Consider the following 19474-nt stretch of genomic DNA (forward strand, 5'->3'; position numbering starts at 1 on the left):
TGCTATTTGCCTTTTTCTTTTCTTTTCTTTTTATAATTTTATTTTTATTTTTTATTTTTTTATATATATTTTATTGAATTTTTACAGAGAGGAAGGGAGAGAGATAGAGAGCTAGAAACGTCGATGAGAGAGAAACATTGACCAGCTGCCTCCTGCACACCCCCCACCGGGGATGTGCCCACAACCAATGTACATGTCCTTGACCGGAATCGAACCCGGGACCTTTCAGTCCACAGACCGACGCTCCACCACTGAGCCAAACCGGCTTCGGCTATTTGCCCTTTTCTATAATAGAAGTGTCAGAGATGAAATAAAATTAGTAAAATGCATATGAAAATCTTCCTTCTGTCAGAGTCTGAGCCACGCGGGGGGACCCAGAGTCAAGTCCCTGCCCACCTGCAGTGCCTCAAAATAGCATGAAACCTAGACCCAGCTGGGCCCACCCCATTGGGTGAGATCCAGACCCATCTGGTCCCACCCTTGTCAAGCCCCGCTGGGCAGGGTCACAGCCTGAGGTCCCCCATCAAGCCCTGCTGGGTGGGGGGTGCAACCTCAGATCCCCTGTTAAGCCCTGCTGGGATGGCGATGCAACTTCAGGGTCCCTGTCAAGTCCCACCTGGTGGGGGACACAGACTCAGGTCCCCTGGCCTGGTGCTGGACAGGGGGGTGAAGCCTCAGGTCCCCAGCGCCATAGTGTGGGATGTGGCCTGAGGTGCCCCAGCCAGGGCAGGGGGAGCAGCCTAAGTTCCCCCAGCCCAGCACCAGGGCGGGGGGGCGCACCTTAAGGTCCCCTGTCAAGCCCTTCCAGGTGGGTGGCATAGCCTGAGGTCCCCTGTCAAGCCCCACTAGGTGAAGGGCACAGCCTCATGTTCCCTGACAAGCCCCACTGGGCAGGAGGAGCAATCTCAGGTCACCTGCGCCAATCCAGCACCACACAGCCTCAGATCACTGCTGATTGCTCCTTAATGCATATTGTGAAAACTTGGCCTCCGCTGTGGGTGCAGCCATCTTGTGTTACTGAAACTCTGCCTCTGCTGTGGGCACAGCCATCTTGTGTTACAGAAACCTTGCCTCCTCTGTGGATGCCACCAGCTTTGTGATGGTATGATGGTCAATTTGCATATTCCCTCTTTATATAGATAGACTAGAGGCCCAATGCACAAATATTTGTGCAAGAATGGGTCTTCCTTCCCCTGGATGCCAGCACTGCCTTTGCTCTGGCCAGAGGTGCCTTTCTACCTTCCCATGCTGCCCAGAGGCCTGTAGCTGCTGGGGCAGTGCAGAATGCCTGCCCCCAGACGCCTGGCACCTGCGTATACAAATTAACCCACCATCTTTGTTAGGTTAATTTGCATACTAACTCCTGATTGGCTGGTGGGTATTGTGAAGGTATGGTCAATTTGCATCTTTTTCTTTTATTAATGTATACTAGAGGCATGGTGCACAAAATTCGTGCCTTGGGGGAAGGGTCACCTCAGCCCAGCCTGCACCCTCTCCAATTGAGACCCGTCAGGGGATGTCCGACTGCTAATTTAGGCCCGATCCTGGGGATCAGGACTAAACTGGCAGTTGGACATCCCTCTCACAACCCTGGACTGCTGGCTCCTAACTGCTTACCTGCCTGCCTGTCTGATTGCCCCTATTTGTCCCCCTTACCAACCTGGTCACTCCCAACTCCCACCCGCCCCCGGTCTGGTTGCCCCTAACTGTCCCCACCACCAACCTGGTTGTCCCTTATTGCCTCCCTGCCAGCCTGGTTGCCCCCAACTGACCACCTGCCATCCTGGTTGCCCCCAACTGCCCCACCACCAGTCTGGTCACTACCGGATCCAGCCGGTATCACAGGTCCTGAAGGTAGGGCTAGGAGGTTTAAGAGAAATAAAGACAAGAGAAAGCAGGGCTTCAGGAGAACTGCTAGTCCATGGTGAGACTGCAGCAGCTTTATTAGTTGCAGGCGTACATTTATGCGGCCTTTCTGGGCGTTTCTCCAAGTGCCCCTTTCCCAGGACAAGGCGTCAGCTCCTTAAGGCATTCTTTGGAAAAAGATACATAGAGCAGGCATCTGGCTAGATATCATTGAGAACATCCAGATAAGTCATGCATCACACGCACTCCCTAACAATGGGGCTATGGTCTGCCCTGTCCCTAGTTTACCCTGAAGGCTTAGGGGAGAGCAGGTAGGCGTCCCTACCCTATGCTCCATCCTTGCCCTCGGGGCCCACGGAACACGGCTTCCCACAGGTTACTCCCAACTGCTCCCCACAAGGCTGGTCGCCCCAACCGCCCCCCTCTCCCCCTGCTGGCCTGGTCACCCTTAACTGTCCTGACCTGCAGGCCTGGTCACCCATAACTGCCCTTCCTTGCTAGCCTGGCTGTTCCTAACTGCCCTCCCCTGCAGGCCTGGTCACCACAAACTGCCCTCTGCTGCAGGCCTGGTCACCTCCAACTGCCCTCCCCTGCAGGCCTGGTAACTCCTAACTGCCCTCCCCTGCAGGCCTAATCACCCCCAATTTCCCTCCCCTGCAGGCCTGGTTGCCCCTAACTTCCCTCTCCTGCAGGCTTGGTCCCCCCAACTGCCCTCCCCTGCAGACCTGGTAAGCCCCAACTGCCCTCCCCTGCAGGTCTGGTCACTCCTAACTGCCCTCCCCTGCAGGCCTGGTCACTCCTAACTGCCCTCCCCTACAGGCCTGGTCACCCCCAACTGCTCTCCCCTGCAAGCCTGGTTCCCCCCAACTGCCCTCCGCTGCAGGCCTGGTCATCCCCAACTGTCGTCCCCTGCAGGCCTAATCCCCTCAACTGCCCTCCCTTGCAGGCTTGGTCCCTCACAACTGCACTCCCCTGCTGACTTGATCACCCACAACTGCCCTCCCCTGCTGTCCATATTGTAGTGGCCATCTTGTGTCCACATGGGGGTGGCCATCTTTGACCACATGGGGGCAGCCATCTTGTGTGTTGGAGTGATGGTCAATTTGCATATTAGGCTTTTATTATATAGAATACATATTCAAAAGTTTATCATTTATGTATTTGATTTTTCTAAATGCAGTGTCCTCCTACCCCACACCCCTTAACCCTGGAATGTTGAGATTTTATTCTAGTTATTGATTTAGAGAAAATGAATGCATCTGCAGGGCAATGGGAAGAGAATGAGGACAATTGGTCTACCTTGTAGGGTCGCTTCATGAAGATTGTTATAGGACTTCAAACAAGACAAGAACACCCTCACCAGTATAGGGAAGAGGAGCTAATTTGGCTGGTAAGGAAGACCCAGTAAGAGTCAAAAGCCAGGGCACTGTGAGTTAGAGTTTCATATTTCCCCTTCCCTCTTTTGGCCTCCTCATCCCTATAGATCCTCATACTGCTAATTCTAGCTCTGATCACACAGCACCAGAGACCATGCTACCTAGACGTGATTGCTTCCATCACTGTCACTGATGCACACTACATGGGGTCTCCACCTTTATTGTGGTCCTTAACAAAGAATGGCCTGTTCCTTACCCCTTTCCAGTGTGTATGTGTGGCAGGTAAAGGGAGATAGTAGCTATATACTGAGGAAGTCAGGTACCAGGATAACAGTCAGGTGCCCACTCTCATTCTGTTTCAGGGGTTTCTGTTCATGTTTAAATTCTGCATCTCTAGAAATCTTAGAGCCTTAGAAGAAGCTATTTTCTGATTGGCTCACAAAGTAGGTAGCAGAATTTTTATTGACTCCTCTTCTGCTTATTCTGCTTACATGTAATCAGAGGCAACCTTAACATCACCTTAATGGGGTTATTGACAGAGAGCATCCTCAACTGGGTATGAAAGTGGTGAACTATTTGTGATCAAGTTCTGTTTTCTGAGCAATTGTACAACATAAAAGCTCTATTTACCTTTAAATTTAACTTAAGCACAGCATATTTTGTGTTTTTAATCTGGTAGTATACTCAAATAATTGTCATACAATAGGATTTAAAAGCTATTTGTGTTCCTTTCCCTCATCTCTTCCCTTCCCAAACAAATCAGTACTGACACCATTAGATGGGAAAAAGCAAGATGGGTGTTTTTGCCAAAGGAGAGAAAAAAGCTATGTTGGCTTGAGCAGGGTGAGAAAGGCATCAATCCTGGGAGGGTGGCTCATCATAGAGAATCAATGCCTAAGAATTGTGAGGAGGGCTTCCCAGGTAGAAGACAGCTAGGTCATGGCAACTGAGGTTCTATTTGGTTGAAGAGAGTGCCCACATGGGGACAGTGTGTGGCAGAGTACATCAGGATTTCAGGGTATGATCATGATAGAAATATGTTCATGCATAGGCTACTAGAAATCTGAAGAGGGCACCTTTATGGCTTTCAATAGGTATATAGATACAGATATAAATAGATATAGACATAGATATATAAATCTACAAATATAGATGTTGAGGGGATCTAAGATGGCAGAGTAAATGGAAGCTGAACTACATTCTCCAATGAACACATTAAAATTACAACTAAATTATAGAACAATCAACCCAGATAACTATCTCAAAATTAGCTGAACTTCTCAGCCAGGACCCACAGAGGCCTGACACTTATACCAGATTCATTTCAGAAGTAAGGTGGAACAGAAAGCAAATGATAAACTGAAAGCCAACACCCCTATCTCAGCCAAGAGAAAGGACAAACATAACTATATTATTTTCACCTTTATTTTTTTCTGATCATAAAAACTCAACATGCTAATTGAAAAAGTTAAAACTATAAATAAAAGGATAAAGATGATGTTAGAAATTTTCCGTGAAAATACCATCTACAAATATTCACTTCAAAGAAGTGGTTTATGCAAGGAGAATAGCCCAGATTGGAATCCAAGTTTATCTGACTTTAAGGCCATATATCCTTAACCACCTTGCTTTCCTAAACCTAAGAACTTGAATTTCATCTTCATCTGATTACCCAACCAGTCCTTCAGGATGTCAGAAAAAAGTGGTAATGATTCCTCAGATGACAGACCTAAACAACAAGGGTCATAATGGCATTGCTTCCTCCACCATAATGCTTTCAAAAGCACCTTCAGACTTGTATACATGCATATAAGTACAACCAATGGACATAAAACTCTGGGGAGGGAGGGTATGTATGGGAGGGAGGGGGGCAAAAAAATCAATAAAATATATTAATATATATATATATATATATATATATATATATATATATATATATATATATATATATATATATATAAATTTAAAAAGCACCTTCACACCAGTTCACAGTTTTATAGCACTGGTCCCCAAGTCATGGGCTGGACTTGCAGTGCATAGGGGTGTTCACACAGGTAGTGACACCCTTTTCCCTCTGAACTGAAAGACCTCATGTTTTTTTGCAAGCTCCCTTTACCTGGGTTCTCCTATGCCTCTGGGCCTGGGCTGAACAGACATCACAAGTACTGCTCCAGGCACATACACAGCTAAAGTCACCGCAGAACCATCCAAACAGGCTGAGACACATTCAGGGCCCTTCTGGGAGTCTGGACAAGGTGGGTAAGGGAGCGATGTGTGTGGTCTTGTCAGAGGTGGGGGCACTTCACTGTACTCTGAGGAAGGGTCAGCCCCTTCTGCTTCAGCCCCAAGTTACCTGGTCAGGCTCAGGTCAGACATCTTCTTGCTCAAAGATGATGCCAACCAATGTTCCTAGTTAGAAATCCTGGGGGCTTTATCTTCTCCCCTACAAAGCTCTCCAAAAGAGAAACGGAGAAGGAGGGGAAGGCAAAGTGCTCTGCCTTCAGATGGGGCCAGTCATCATCCTCCATGTTAGTACCGTGTTTCCCCGAAAATAAAACATCCTCCGAAAATAAGACCTACTTACAGGTTTCCTTCTGAGTGAAATATAAGGCATCCCTCCGAAAATATGGCCCCCCTAGGCTCTGTCTCAGAATGACAATTGATTTACCCTAAACTGGTCGCTAGGGCCGCCCAGACTGGCGTCTAGCAACCAGTGATGTTACGCTGAGTCCTGATGTCACTGCTGTGTGGAGGTGGAGCTGAGGTCGAAGTGAGCAGTGAGCACGGGGTGGGAGAGAGGAGGAGATTTTCGCAGATGCGTGTAGAAGAACAGGAGGATTAGAGAGGAAGGGACTCGGTGAAGGTGGTGAGTGCTGGTCTGTCTCTGGTGACACTACCTGATGCTGGCAGCCGCCCTCGTGATGACTGAAGGTTCTCAGTCAGTGGCAGACCCTGCTCCAGCCCAGATCCAGGCCCCAGCAAGCCCAGTGACAGTCCCCAGGCAGGCCCCAGGGGGTAAATGTCTGATAAAGGGGTAGGGGGGATGTCTGGTGAAGGTGTTCAGTGGCACAGGAGTGGGGGGAGGGGGGTCACTTAAAATGACACAGGAGGATCAGAGGGGGCAATCAAAATGACACAGGAGGATCAAAAGGGGTTACTAAAATGCTAATCCCCCCTCTGATTCTCCTGTGCCATCTTGACTCCCCCCTCTGACCCCCCCTGTGTCATTTTAAGTGAACCCCCTCCCCCCACCTTGATACCCCAATTCCTTTTTTTACCCCTAGAAATGAGCGCAAAAAGAAAAAGTTACTCTGTGGAGTACAAGAAAGGAATTGTGGAAGACTCTTGGGGCCAAAATCTTACTGCTTTCTGCAAAGAGATGTTGAGTATCCGATTGGTCCCAAAATGGCGAGCAGAATATGGTAACCTCATTGAACAAGTGGACAAGGGAAATGCTAAAAAGCACAAGTGTGGATCAGGTTGGCAACCATTATTTTCCGAGCTGGAAGACCTGATCTGTGAATGGGTTGTTGACAGGAAAGCAAAGGCTTTGGTTGTGAATAGGGCTCAGATTCAAGAATTTGCCCTTGCAATGGCACCACAGTTTGACATAGCCCCCGAAGACTTCAAAGCATCACAACACTGGCTGGATAATTTCCTTCAGTGAAGTGAACTATCTTTAAGAAGATCTACAACATTATTTAGGTTGAAAGATACTCAAGTTATTAAGCGAGCACTTGCATTCAAGTCCTTTATAGCTGACTTCTCTAAATACAATCTTTCCAACATGATTGCTATGGATGAAACTGCAGTGTTTATGGGCCAATCATCTCAAACAACAATTGAACAGCGGGGTGCCTCCTTAGTGTACATTCCCTCCACTGCTTACGAAAGTGCACGTGTTTCCTGTATTTTGGCAATTCGTCTGGATGGCACTAAAATCCCACCTTTAACCATTTCTAAGGGCAAGAAGGAAAAGATTGAACGTGTTTTGGGCATTTTATTCTTGAAACTGAAAAAGCCTGGGCCACACAAGCAGTTATAAGGAAGTTGGTCGATTTAATGCTTCTGCTTGTTATGCGAGGGAGCCAAAGAGGTCTGCTAGTCTGGGAGGCAGCCAGCACTCACTGCTAAAGACGTGAAGACATTTCTTCACAAAAGAAAAATAGATCAGATAATGATTCCCACAGGAATGACGGCCTATCTCCGGACTCTTGATATTGCAATAAGCAAGCCATTCAAAGACAATTTGCGCATGGAAATTAATGGCTACATTGAAAATAGAATGGAGAGAAATCAGCGTGGAAACTTTATGAAACCTAAACTGCAACAAGTTGTGACTTGGGTGAAGAATTCATGGGAGAAAATCACTAACAGTTGCATTGCAAATGCACTGCGAGTAGGCTACCTTGACAAGAAGTACTCATTTATTTTTTTAAATATATTTTTTATTGATTTTATACAGAGAGGAAGGGAGAGAGATAGAGTTAGAAACATCGATGAGAGAGAGTCATCGATCAGCTGCCTCTTGCACACCCCCTACTGGGGATATGCCCGCAACCAAGGTACATGCCCTTGACCGGAATCGAACCCAGGACCCTTCAGTCCTCAAGCCAACGCTCTATCCATTGAGCCAAACCAGTCCCGGCAAGAAGTACTCATTTAAAGACAGTGCTATTGCTAAACATGAGAGATTTGGTCCACTGATTCTGAAAGAAATGGAGTCACAAGAAATTCACCAGGAAATTCAGGAATTGGATTGTTATGATGATGTTCCAGAAGATGATGACATGATTGTCATTGAATAAATGAATAAATTCTTGATACTGTAGGATTCACAGTTTGTCTGGTTTGTGTTGACAACTACAGTACTACCGTACCGTATACAGGTAATAAATTTCCTTTATTTTCATTTAACAATAAATGTGTACCGTATTCTTCTTCATGGAAAAATAAGACATCCCCTGAAAATAAGACCTAGCGCATCTTTGGGAGCAAAAATTAATATAAGACACTGTCTTATTTTTGAGGAAACAGGGTACTAATATGTCCAGGTCTGCCTGGCCATCAGCCTAGGAAGGCCTGGTGCCTGCTGCAGGGTGGAGCAGAGAAGCCAAAGCCAGACACCCTGGAGGTGAGTGTGGTTGGGGTGAGTCCTAAACCTCAGAGCACCAGGGGATGGATTCATCCTGTCTGTAAAACTGCCACAGTGAGCCCCTGCACCCTCATCTCACTCCAGCCGGAATTCCAGCCCCACCAGCATCCACCAGGCTGTCATAAACTTGAAGACTGGAGACTTAAAAATTCCCCAAAATGGCATCCCACAGTGAAAAGGGGATACACGGCTGGCTCTCTGTTTTGTGAGCTAATCACAAAAAAGAGAATTTGGATATATTTTACTGACATTAGGAAAAGTTAATCATGTCCAAATATGGTGTACTGACCAAAAAACAAAAGCAAAAACAAAAACATTATGTGTTACATTCTTTCATTTGGCTTTTTATCTTGTCTTTCTTTGTTAAAGGGGATCTGAAACTTTATGTATAAATCAATCAATCATTCAATCTTTTCTTTTAAAAATTCACACTAAAAAAATAAATGATGTTATAGAATTCTACTTCCTGAATTTCAATAAATATTCACCAATACTTTCTTCTAATTATTTTACGGTTTGGATTTGTAATAATGGAAAGCATACAGCATAAACCAGTTGTCCTCACGCTTCAGCACGTATTATAACCACTTGCAGGAACTTGTGAACTGTTACTTCTACAGGCCACCTTTAGTCAGTGAATAGGGCCCAGAAATCAGTATTTTAAAGATGTTCCCCAGGCAAGTCTGATGCAGATAATTATGCAAGACTTTGATAAAGCATTAGGAGTGCAATTCATTCCACAGTTTCTTTCTGGAATTGCTTGTCACAATACTAGAGAGGAAAAAAATGATTTGTGTAAGATTATTGCATCAATAGCAGAATTTGGGCAAACCTACTATTTCCCTGTTAATAATCAAGGAATTAATTAAGAATTAATTAAAGCCCTGGTTGGTGTGGCTCAGTTGGTTGGAACATCATTGCATGCACCAAGGAGTCATGGTTTGATTCCCAGTAAGGGCACATACCTAGGCTGCAGGTTTGACCCAGGGTCAGGGCACATTCTGGAGGCAGCTGCAACTGATCAGTTTCTCTCTCACATTGATCTCTCTCTCTCTCTCTCTCTCTCTCTCTCTCTCTCTCTCCCTCTCTCTCTCTCTCTCCTCTCTCTCTTTCTCTTTCCTTTTCTCTCTGAAGTCTATTGACTTAAAAAAAAAAAACTAAAAAAAAACACACATATCTTGCCTGGCCAGCGTGGCTCAGTGGTTGAGCGTTGACCTATGAACCAAGAGGTCGCGATTTGATTCCTGGTCAGGGCACATGCCCGGGCTGCAGGTTTGATCCTGTTTGGGGCATTCAGGAGGCAGCCCATCAGTGATTCTCTCTTATCATTGATGTTTCTGTCTCTCTCTCCCTCTTCCTTCCTCTCTGAAATCAATAAAAACATGTTTAAAAAAAACACACACATATCTTCAGATTGGTGTTTCTAGTTTCTTGGGATATATTCTTAGAAGTGGGATCACTGGATCAAATGGGAGTTCCATTTTCAGTTTTTTGAAGAAACTCCATACTGTTCTCCCCAGTGGCTGCACCAGTCTGCATTCCCACCAGCAGTGCACAAGGGTTCCTTTTTCTCCACATCCTCGCCAGCACTTGTCGTTTGTTGATCTGTTGATAGCCATTCTGACAGGTGTGAGATGGTACCACATTGTCGTTTTGATTTGCATCTCTCAGATTATTAGTGACTTTGATTATGTTTTCATGTGTCTCTTTTCCTTCCTTATGTCCTCTTTCGAAAAGTATCTATTTAGCTCAGTTGCCCATTTTTTGATTAGGTTGTTTATCTTCCTTTTGTTAAGTTATATGAGTTACCTATAAATGCTGGAGATTAAACCTTTACAGTGATAGCATTGGCAAATATATTCTCGTATGCAGTGGGCTTTCTTGTTGTTTTGTTGATGGCTTCTTTTGCTGTGCAGAAGGTTTTTATTATTATGTAGTCCCATTTGTTTATTTTCTCTTTAGTTTCCATTGCCCTAGGAGCTGTATCGGTGAAGAAATTGCTTCAGCATATGTTTGAGATTTTGCTGCCTGTGGACTCCTCTAAGATTTTTATGGTTTCCTGTACCCCTATGTACATAGCAGCACAATTTACAATAGCTAAGATTTGGAAAAAGCCTAAATGCCCATCAGCAAATGAGTGGATTAAAAAACTATGATACATCTACATGATGGAATACTACACTGCAGTAAAAAAGATGGAATTCTTATTTTTTGCAACAGCATGGATAGAACTGGAGAGCATTATGCTAATAGAAATAAGCCAGTCAGAGAAAGATAAATATCACATGATCTTACTCATCTATGGAATATAATGAACAACATAAACTGATGAACAAAAACAGATCCAGAGACAGAGAAACATCAATCAGACCGTCAAATCTCAGAGGAAGGTAGGGGAGGGTGGGGGTAAAGGGGAGAGATCAACCAAAAGACTTGCATACATGCATATAATCCTAACCAACGGACACAGACACCAGGGGAGTGAGGGCATGAGTAATGAGGGGAATAAGGACACATATGTAATAACTTAATCAATAAAGAAAAAAAAACATATCTTCAGGTGAGGCTTAAAAAAGAAATCAATGCCCTAGCCAGTTTGGCTCAGTGGATATAACATTGGCTTGCTGACTGAAGAGACTCGGGCTCAATTCTGGTCAAGGTTACATGCCTGGGTTGCAGGCTTGATCCCCAGTAGGAGGCATGCAGGAGGCAGCCGATCAGTGATTCTCATCATTGATGTTTCTGTCTCTCTCTCTCCCTCTCCCTTTCTCTCTGAAATCAATATATATAGATATAGATATAGATATAGATATAGATATAGATATACACATACACATACACATACACATACACATACATATACATATACATATACATATACATATACATATATATGTTTTTTTCCCCTCTCTTTTTTAAAGAGACATAATAACAAATGCAGGAGGATTTTGTTTGGGTCCTGATGGAAATCTGAACTTTGACTGGATCTTTAAAAAAAAGAAAAAAAGAAATCAATATTAAAACATAATGTGTCAGTTAACCACATGTGGGAACATCAGAAGATGTCATTGTTTGATCTGTAAGGGAAGTATAATTCCTAACATTTACATAGTAGCCTTTTGACTTCAAGTGCATTTATAAAATTCTTACTGCCTTTGCAAGTTTTTTTCACATTTCAATTGGGGATGGGATGAGGTAAAGGAGGCTTTCCCCTTAAATCTCTTTCCTATATTGCTTTGTGCCATTTATGCGAGTCTTCTGAACAAGGAAGGCAGGCCTGCCAGGAGCCTTCAGGATCAGATGATTTCACAGACAAAAATCTTAGTCCTCAGATCTAGGGCAGCAACTCTGACTCCAGCATTTTTCACTTAACCTTGTACCTGGTCCTACTCCCCAAATGGACTCCTTATGCCTGACTCCTATGGAGAAGAGGGGCGGGTGGGGGGGGGGGACTAAAAACCAAAAGGGGCTGTTTTGCTAAGAACTGCAAAACACTGACCCAGGTATCCCTGGGACAATCCCCACCTGTGTTGTGTCATTCTAAAGGAGCCCGAGGCTTCAGAAAACTGGGAAGTTCACCCCACTGGAGACTCCAGGTAACTCAGTGGGGCCAGCAGAGCAAAGGACCCAGCAGACTTGGCAGGACCCAGAGTCAGGGGTGGGGTTACCAGCACAGGACTGACATGGAAACTCCTACCTCCCTGCCTATTGGACTAGTTCTGGATCAGGGGTCGAGTCATGCATGCCAGGGCCCTCCCTCAAATAACTGTTCTGTGTGGGTTGGGGTCCTCACAGGTGCGAACATGAGCCCACCAAGCACAACTTGGAGTCCCCTCCTTCCCTCCCCACAGCTGCCCTCTGAGGCAAATGTTTTCCCCACGAAAAGACCAGGTCTTAAGCAAGTGTCTGTAATAATGGCCAGTTTTATTCCTCTGGCTAAGAGATCCAGAGGTGATTTGAGGTTTACATTTTAATAGTTATTTCAAGAGTTTAGGTGACCCCATTGCCTTTATAAGCTGATTGCAAATTATTTCATTCTTATTAAAAAACTTTAATTGTCTGTAACACAAGTTCATTAAAAAATACATATAAGCAAAAAGAAAACTCACACCACACAGAAATAAGCAGTTAATTTTTTGATGTACGTATGTATGTATGTATGTATGTATACACACATGCACGCACACACAATTTGGGATTTTTAATGTACATATGTAAGCCGACACTAAATATGCTTTGCAACTTATGTTACTTTACAATATGAAATGAAAATATTTTCATGCATTTGTGTGAAACTTCCCAATTGAAAAATAGACCTGGAGAATAGGTCAAAATACAAAATCCAGTAAGATGCTGGTTAACAAGGAAACTACCTAAAACAAAATTCTACCAGATGATTAAAAGTAAAACCAAGGTAAAAGATACATCAGAATACGCTAATAGAAAGCAGGGGCCAGATTTTACTATCAGATAAAAAAAAAAGAAAAGAATTCAAGGCCTAAAGCACACAGGATAAGGTCGTCTGCGTGAATGTCTTTGCTTCCAATGCATCATCACAAACTTGTTTCTGACTCTTCTTATTTCTTCCCTCAGCCTCTCCATCTCATCTACTCCTCTTAGCATCTCTTCAGGGTCCAATTGCCTGACGGGAGTGTCCTCTTTAAATGCCTGGACAGGCTGAGTCAGCCCGCCTCCCAGGCTTCCTTCTGCTTCCTGGCTCACACCTTCCTCGGAAGGCGGAGGATTGCTTTCTGCCTCCCTCGGCACTTCTTCTGAAGGGTGGTCTTCCTCGGCCTTTGGCATATTCTGTGGTTTTCCTTCATTTTCTTCACAAGACTTTTGCATGTTGAGCATTGTTCTGTTATTTCCTTTCTGAATAAATGAATCCTAGAAAACAAGGAGACAAAACAACTAGATGCCAGGCAAACAGACCAGCAGCCGGAGCATGGGTTCCCAGAGCGGAGAGACTGGTCTTTTTTCATTCAGATCCCGAATTGTCAGTTTTCCAACTAGAGGAGGCCAGCTTCCCAGTCTCAGAAGTCCCCTGACTCCACCCCCTCCTCCACCTCCCTTCCCTCTCCCTCTCCCTCTCCCTCTCCCTCTCGCTCCATCTTCTCTCCTCCAGCTCCAGCCCACCATTTCCCAGCAGGCCCTGCTACAGGCCCAGAAATGCAGGCTGCGCGGAAGCATTTAACCCCTCCCTCACCGCGGTCTCCAACACTCCCGCCCTTTCGGGCTTTCCCTATCCATCCAGCCTCCAGCCTCTCACCTGGGGCCCGCTGGTCCAGATTCGGGCCTCCCTTCCCCCTTCCAGGCCTCTCCAACCTCCCCCCTCCCCCGCCTCATTTCCGCTGCAGGCTCTGCAAGGGCCTCCGGGCTTAATCCGGATGGGGAGAGGCTGCTCTGGCGACGGTGAGGGGGGCTCTGGTGTCATCCACCCCCCATCCCCACCCCCACCCCCAGGGAGCAGAGGCGATTGCACCTTTACAGACCTGCAGGGAGCCAGCGGATTGTTCTTCTCCCCTCACTCGATGTGCGTTGCGCTCAAAAGGCCAAAAGTCCTGCAGACCGACAGGAGTGCTTGGTGAGCAGACCAGTACCGGAATCACGGCTCCCCCGCCCGATTCTAGGCCTTGTTCGTCTATAGTTTCCCCACATCTTCATCCTCTCTCTCCTTTTCAGGCAACCCCGCCCTCCCTTCCCGGTGCCCACCGGCTCCCTGCAAGCAGGGAGTGGGAGACACAAGTTATTTGCAAATTGTTTTTCTGTCTCTCTCGAGCGCGACCCTTAATTGGCTACAGTTCTCTCTCTGCACACCCACCTCACCCCCCGACCAAACAGCCCCCCAAATCCTGCACAAAAACGGGAGTTCGGGGGAACCGTGGTGCTGAGAAAGCAGTGCCGGCCTTGCTGGGTGTCTGTCCTCTGACTCCCAGACCCCAAGGTCCCCAAGGCAGCCCCCACCTTTATACTCACCTGAAAGGATCCGGGGCACTTTTCTCCTCCAGCGACAGGGAGCTGCTCCGGGGAAACAGGCCCCGGACTATAAGGACTTCTGCACACGTCGACTCCTGGTCACGTGAGGGCCGCGCGTCATCAATGAGCTGGAGTCCTCAGTTACCCCTCCCTTTCACACCGGAGCCCGCCCCCTGCATTCCCTCCACTTGATGCTGTCAATCTTTTTTCGTATTTGCCAATGAGAGACAATAAAACTGATACCGTCGCGCAGTTTCTATTCGCTTTCCTCGGACTTCCCGGGAGGATCAGCCTCTTGGGTTTATTGGACCATTTCTCCTTCTTCGGGGAATTCTCTCTTTCCCTCTCCTACAGCGATTCCCGCCGCCCCTCCCTCCCCAGTACCCTGCAGTCCACCATTTCCCCTGTAGTCCTATTTAGCATTAAAATGGGCGAAGGTGAGGTGGGCGACTAGAAAAGAATCTAAGGATGAGGGGTTTTTTGTTTGTTTGTTTACTACTTTTCTTGAATAGGTATGTGTTTTGTTTAATGTTTTAAACAGTCAACATACTTTTAAAATATTTTAAAAAGAGATCCTACCTAAGCAATATTTGACGCATTATGGAGGGAGGGCAAATTAGTTATATAAATTTTTAACACTGGAAAATAGTTGCAAATGAAATGGCAGTTTTCACAGCATATTGATGTTAGAAAACATTTTTAACTCTAACTGAAACAACACCTTTAGAAACTCTCCCAGAGTAATCTGTGCAAAGAGGCCCAGTTTTCTCTCGTTAATAAGTTTATATAATTCATGACTTTTTCTCTTTCTGGCTGAGCTCAAAATTACCAAGTGCTAGGTGTCTGACACTTCCACTGGTGAGTGGTGGTGGTCCCACTTGGATTTGAAATGGAGGCTTCAGACAGACCTTCTAGTTACCTCCCGGTGCCTTGTTAATCAAATGAGGCCAGAGAAAAGCCTCATGTCATAGAAGAGCCACCCCAGCTGGAAGTGATCCCTCCCCTCCCTGCTTTCTGCAGAGCGAGCTTGATTTTGGACCACAAAGAAATATGTTTAAAAAATAACTCATACATTCATAAAACACTCAGAGAGTACCCCACTGTTTGGTGTGAGGCTTATTAGTAGGTGAAATTGTTATCCCCCCATTGGCACTCTTTAGATAATCTGGTATCATTCATTTTGTTCCATTACACTTGTCAACATCTATAATTGTTGTGCTCAGAATGTGGAGGGAACATACTTGCTGTAAAAAAAAAAAAAAAAAAAAAAAAGTTAAAAGAGGAAACTGATATCCCCACACCCCAGAATCCACTGGTACCTGGAGGTATGTTGATGCCTGGAATGGCAATCTGGCCAGCACATCATCTTCAGAGTCTTGGGAAGGAGGCAGAAAGGGGTTTCTTGGTTAGAATGGTCACAGCCGGATATGGCAGCCAACAACAGTCTACCATGGGGGGAGTAAGATTTGGAAAAAATAAATGTTTTTGCTGGCTTAATGTTTTATAATTTCTATATAAGCATGAAAAAGTTATTCCACAATTGAAGGATGCATTTTCTATTATTTGAGGAAGAGTTTTTAATGTAAATATAGCCAGTGAATTATAAAGATGTAGTCATTAACTACCATGACAAAATGTTTCTTTTCTTTCAGCTATTACATTTAATAGGGGGAAACTCTGGTCTTCTTTTTTCCCCCTCACAAGTGCTATCATATTGCAAAGTTGACCCTTTTTTGGATGTTCAGTTCCATGAATCTTAACAATATATAGGTTTGTGTAGCCACCACCGCAATGGGTACACAGTTCAATAACATCCCTCCCCCCCAAATTCCCTTATGCCACCCCTTTGTGGTTGGTTATATTTTATCCCTTCCCTGAACTCTGGCAATTGCTGATCTATTCCAAATTTCTATAGTTTTGTCTTTTTCAGAATGACATATAAATAAAACCTACCATATGTCACATTTAGAGACAGTCTTCTTTCATTCGGCATAATACCTGCAAACTCATTTAAGCTGTTTCATGTATCAATAGTTCATTATTTTCTTTTTGGTGAGTAGTATTCTGTTATGAGTGTTCCCATTTATATATCCATTTACCCATAGAAGGATATTTGGGTTATTCCCAGTGTTAATGAAAAAACCATGTAAACCTGTAAAGAATTTTAGTGAGTTTATTTGAGCCAAACTGTCGACATATGCCGGGAAGCAGAACCTCAACGGATTGAGATAATGCTCCGAATAATGGCGGGGTTACATTTCTATTTATACACTGAAATCAAAGGAGGGACATAGGTGAGTTACATGAAATTCATTGGTGATGGAGTAAGGAGGTGGAAGAAAGCAAAGTGGTGGGAAACCCCTGGGATTGGATAAAAAGTAAAATGATGGACCTGTACTCAGGTGAGTGCAGGAACAATTAACATGATAACGAAGGAATTTGAGGCATCTGTCCTGGCGCCCACCACATTTGGTCATGCCCCAGGGGCTCCAGAAAAAAGGGAAAGTTCCAAGTTACCCAGACATCTCACAGATATGTTATCTTAGAGGCAAAAAGGCAAATGGGCTCAGTAAAAAAAGATCAAAGTTGATCTTTGTCTGGGAAAATATCGGCCTAGGAAATGACTAACCACTATAACCTGTTTGTACTTAAAATATTTAATTTTCAAAACATCTTTTGTGGTTATTCTAGGTCTCTGGGTTTGCAAGACTGCCACGCAGGCCTTCCCTGAGCTTGTCAGGTTAGCATGTGGCTCTTTTCTTTCACACCAGTCTTGAGTAACTATGAAAAGAGCTACTATAAACATTTGGGTACAGGTTTAGGTCCCCTTCTCTGACCTATCTGCCTTCAGCGCCTCCCTCCTCCCCTTCCAATTTACCTTGCATGTTACCATCAAATTAAACGTCACTCTTCCTTATATTCAACGTGTCACTCTTCTGCCCAAGGGATCTGGATGGCAACCCACCATACACAAAGTAAACCCTATTTACCTCATCCTGAAATTCAGCATTGATCAGAATTAACCTCAGAACACAAGTCCTCCATATCTCTGTCCCATCCAAAGGGAACTCTCATTCACTCTGCCCAAAGTGTGCCTTCTTCTTTCTCTTTGTCCTTGCAAGGCATTTTTTCCTTCCTGACTGCCCTCCTCTTCTTCCTAGGTCTTGGTCCTGCTCATTCTTAGGGTTTCAACCTTCATCACCAGCTTCTGGAGATACCTCCCTGCCCTGTAGATGCTGCACATAGTGTCTGTCCACCACCCCACCCCCCACCCCCCCCATATTGCCCTTAGCAAATGTTGCCTTTTTATACCTTTCCCCTTTGCCGTGTGTTTTTATGGCAGGTAGTAGGGAGTAGAGAGGGGAGGGTTATCTAACTGGGTAGTCAGATGTGAATTGGGGATGGGGAGTGGAAGTTAGGAACCAGCTTTCAGGATGCTTGAGAAGCTCTTGTACTAGTAATTTTAAATTGTGCATTACCCAGAACTCTCAGCATTTCAGAAGGAGATGTTTGCCAATTGGCTCACAGAGGAACCTTCTTCCTGATGGCACAAAAATTGGAGCAGAAGTTTAATTGTCCACTCTTCTGCTTGTTCTGCTTACATGTAGTCAGAGTAACCCTAACACCATTCTTATGGAGCTATTGATAGAGGATATTGATCCTGTCTTCTTAAATGTTCACAAGAGATATACAAACCTTCACCTTGATTCTTGTCCCAGAACAATTTCAGTGCATCAATACAACACTCAACTACCTTTGAAATTAAGTTAGTTACAGTAGTTTTTATTTTTTTTAATATATTTTATTGATATTTTTACAGAGAGGGAGAGGAATAGAGAGCGAGAAACATCGATGTGAGCGAAACATTGATCAGTTGCCTCCTGCAAACCCCCCACTGGGGATGTGCCCGCAACCAAGGTACATGCCCTTGACCGGAATTGAACCCGGGACCCTTCAGTCCACAGGCTGATGCCAAACCGGTTTCGGCAGTTACAGTAGTTTTTAAATACTGCGATTGAAGACAGTAGCAATATAGTGAAGTGGAAACTATTTTTTAAAAGAATGAAAAAGATGCTTGTGTTAGCTTTAACAATGAAGACATGACATGTGTTCTAAAGGATGGACACTCTGAGCCTCTAACCCGGTGGTGTGAAAGGAGGAACAACGAGGCAGCATTTTACTATTCAGGAGCACTATATAAGACTTCGATATCCAGAATATTGTTTTCTATATTCCCTTTAGAAGTCACTTCCACAGTCTTGTGTTCTTAGGAGCTACATTCAGCTACTCCTCCTGCACATTTTTAAAATTACTGTTTCAAACTCATCCGTAGAAGAGCTTGAGGTGGGTATTCCGCTCCCTCACTTCTCTAGCATGCTCTATGTGGCTTGAAACATCCCTCCCAGCATGACAAAATCTGCTCCAGATTCGAAGGTTTGGCTGCATGGTGTGCACTCAAGTGGCCTCTACCTGAGATGATTTGCCCCTTCAGAGTGCAAGCAGATCTAACACATCCCATCACTTTGCTAAGCTGAGGGCAGTCCACTCATGTTCTGATGTGAGTGGTGCACACAGAGTCTGGGCTAATTTCTACTTAGATTGTATCTGCTTCAGAAAGTAAACTCTTCTACCATCCCTCCTATCATGCATTCCCTGGCATTTGAACATTTGGCATGGATAAGTTTCAAACATTCCACAAACTATTCAGATTAGTAGCTATTGACCACATCCAAATAAATTAACCTGAGGCACAAATTTTTTTTAATATATTTTTATTGCCAAAACCGGTTTGGCTCAGTGGATAGAGCGCCGGCCTGCGGATTGAAAGGTCCTGGGTTCTATTCTGGTCAAGGGCATGTACCTTGGTTGCGGGCACATCCCCAGTGGGGTGTGTGCAAGAGGCAGCTGGTCAATGTTTCTCTCTCATCGATGTTTCTAACTTTATCCCTCTCTCTTTCTCTCTGTGTAAAATCAATAAAATATATATATATATATATATATATATATATATATATATATATATATATATATATATATTGATTTCAGAAAGGAAGAGAGAGATAGAAACATCAATGATGAGAGGGAATCATTGATTGGCTAC

General features: G+C 44.7%; 1 protein-coding gene across 1 annotated transcript; it reads right to left on the reverse strand.

Annotated features, from left to right (window-relative positions):
- Positions 1-12302: 12302 nt before the first annotated feature.
- Positions 12303-14511, reverse strand: TCEAL8 (transcription elongation factor A like 8). The gene is made up of 3 exons (XM_084869782.1): positions 14374-14511; positions 13890-13958; positions 12303-13284 (listed from the first exon to the last, which is right to left on the reverse strand). Exon 3 carries the CDS (start codon positions 13249-13251, stop codon positions 12889-12891), a length of 363 nt encoding a protein of 120 aa, XP_084725908.1. The 5' UTR covers positions 13252-13284; positions 13890-13958; positions 14374-14511; the 3' UTR covers positions 12303-12888.
- Between the last annotated feature and the right edge of the window lie 4963 nt (positions 14512-19474).

The sequence above is a fragment of the Pipistrellus hanaki genome, assembly GCF_964339955.1.
Source record: "Pipistrellus hanaki genome assembly, chromosome: X".
In the NCBI taxonomy this organism is placed as follows: Eukaryota; Metazoa; Chordata; class Mammalia; order Chiroptera; family Vespertilionidae; genus Pipistrellus; species Pipistrellus hanaki.

Excerpts from the sequence above, each read along its gene's own strand:
- TCEAL8 (XM_084869782.1), bottom strand. The coding sequence starts at position 13,251 with ATGCTCAACATGCAAAAGTCTTGTGAAGAAAATGAAGGAAAACCACAG.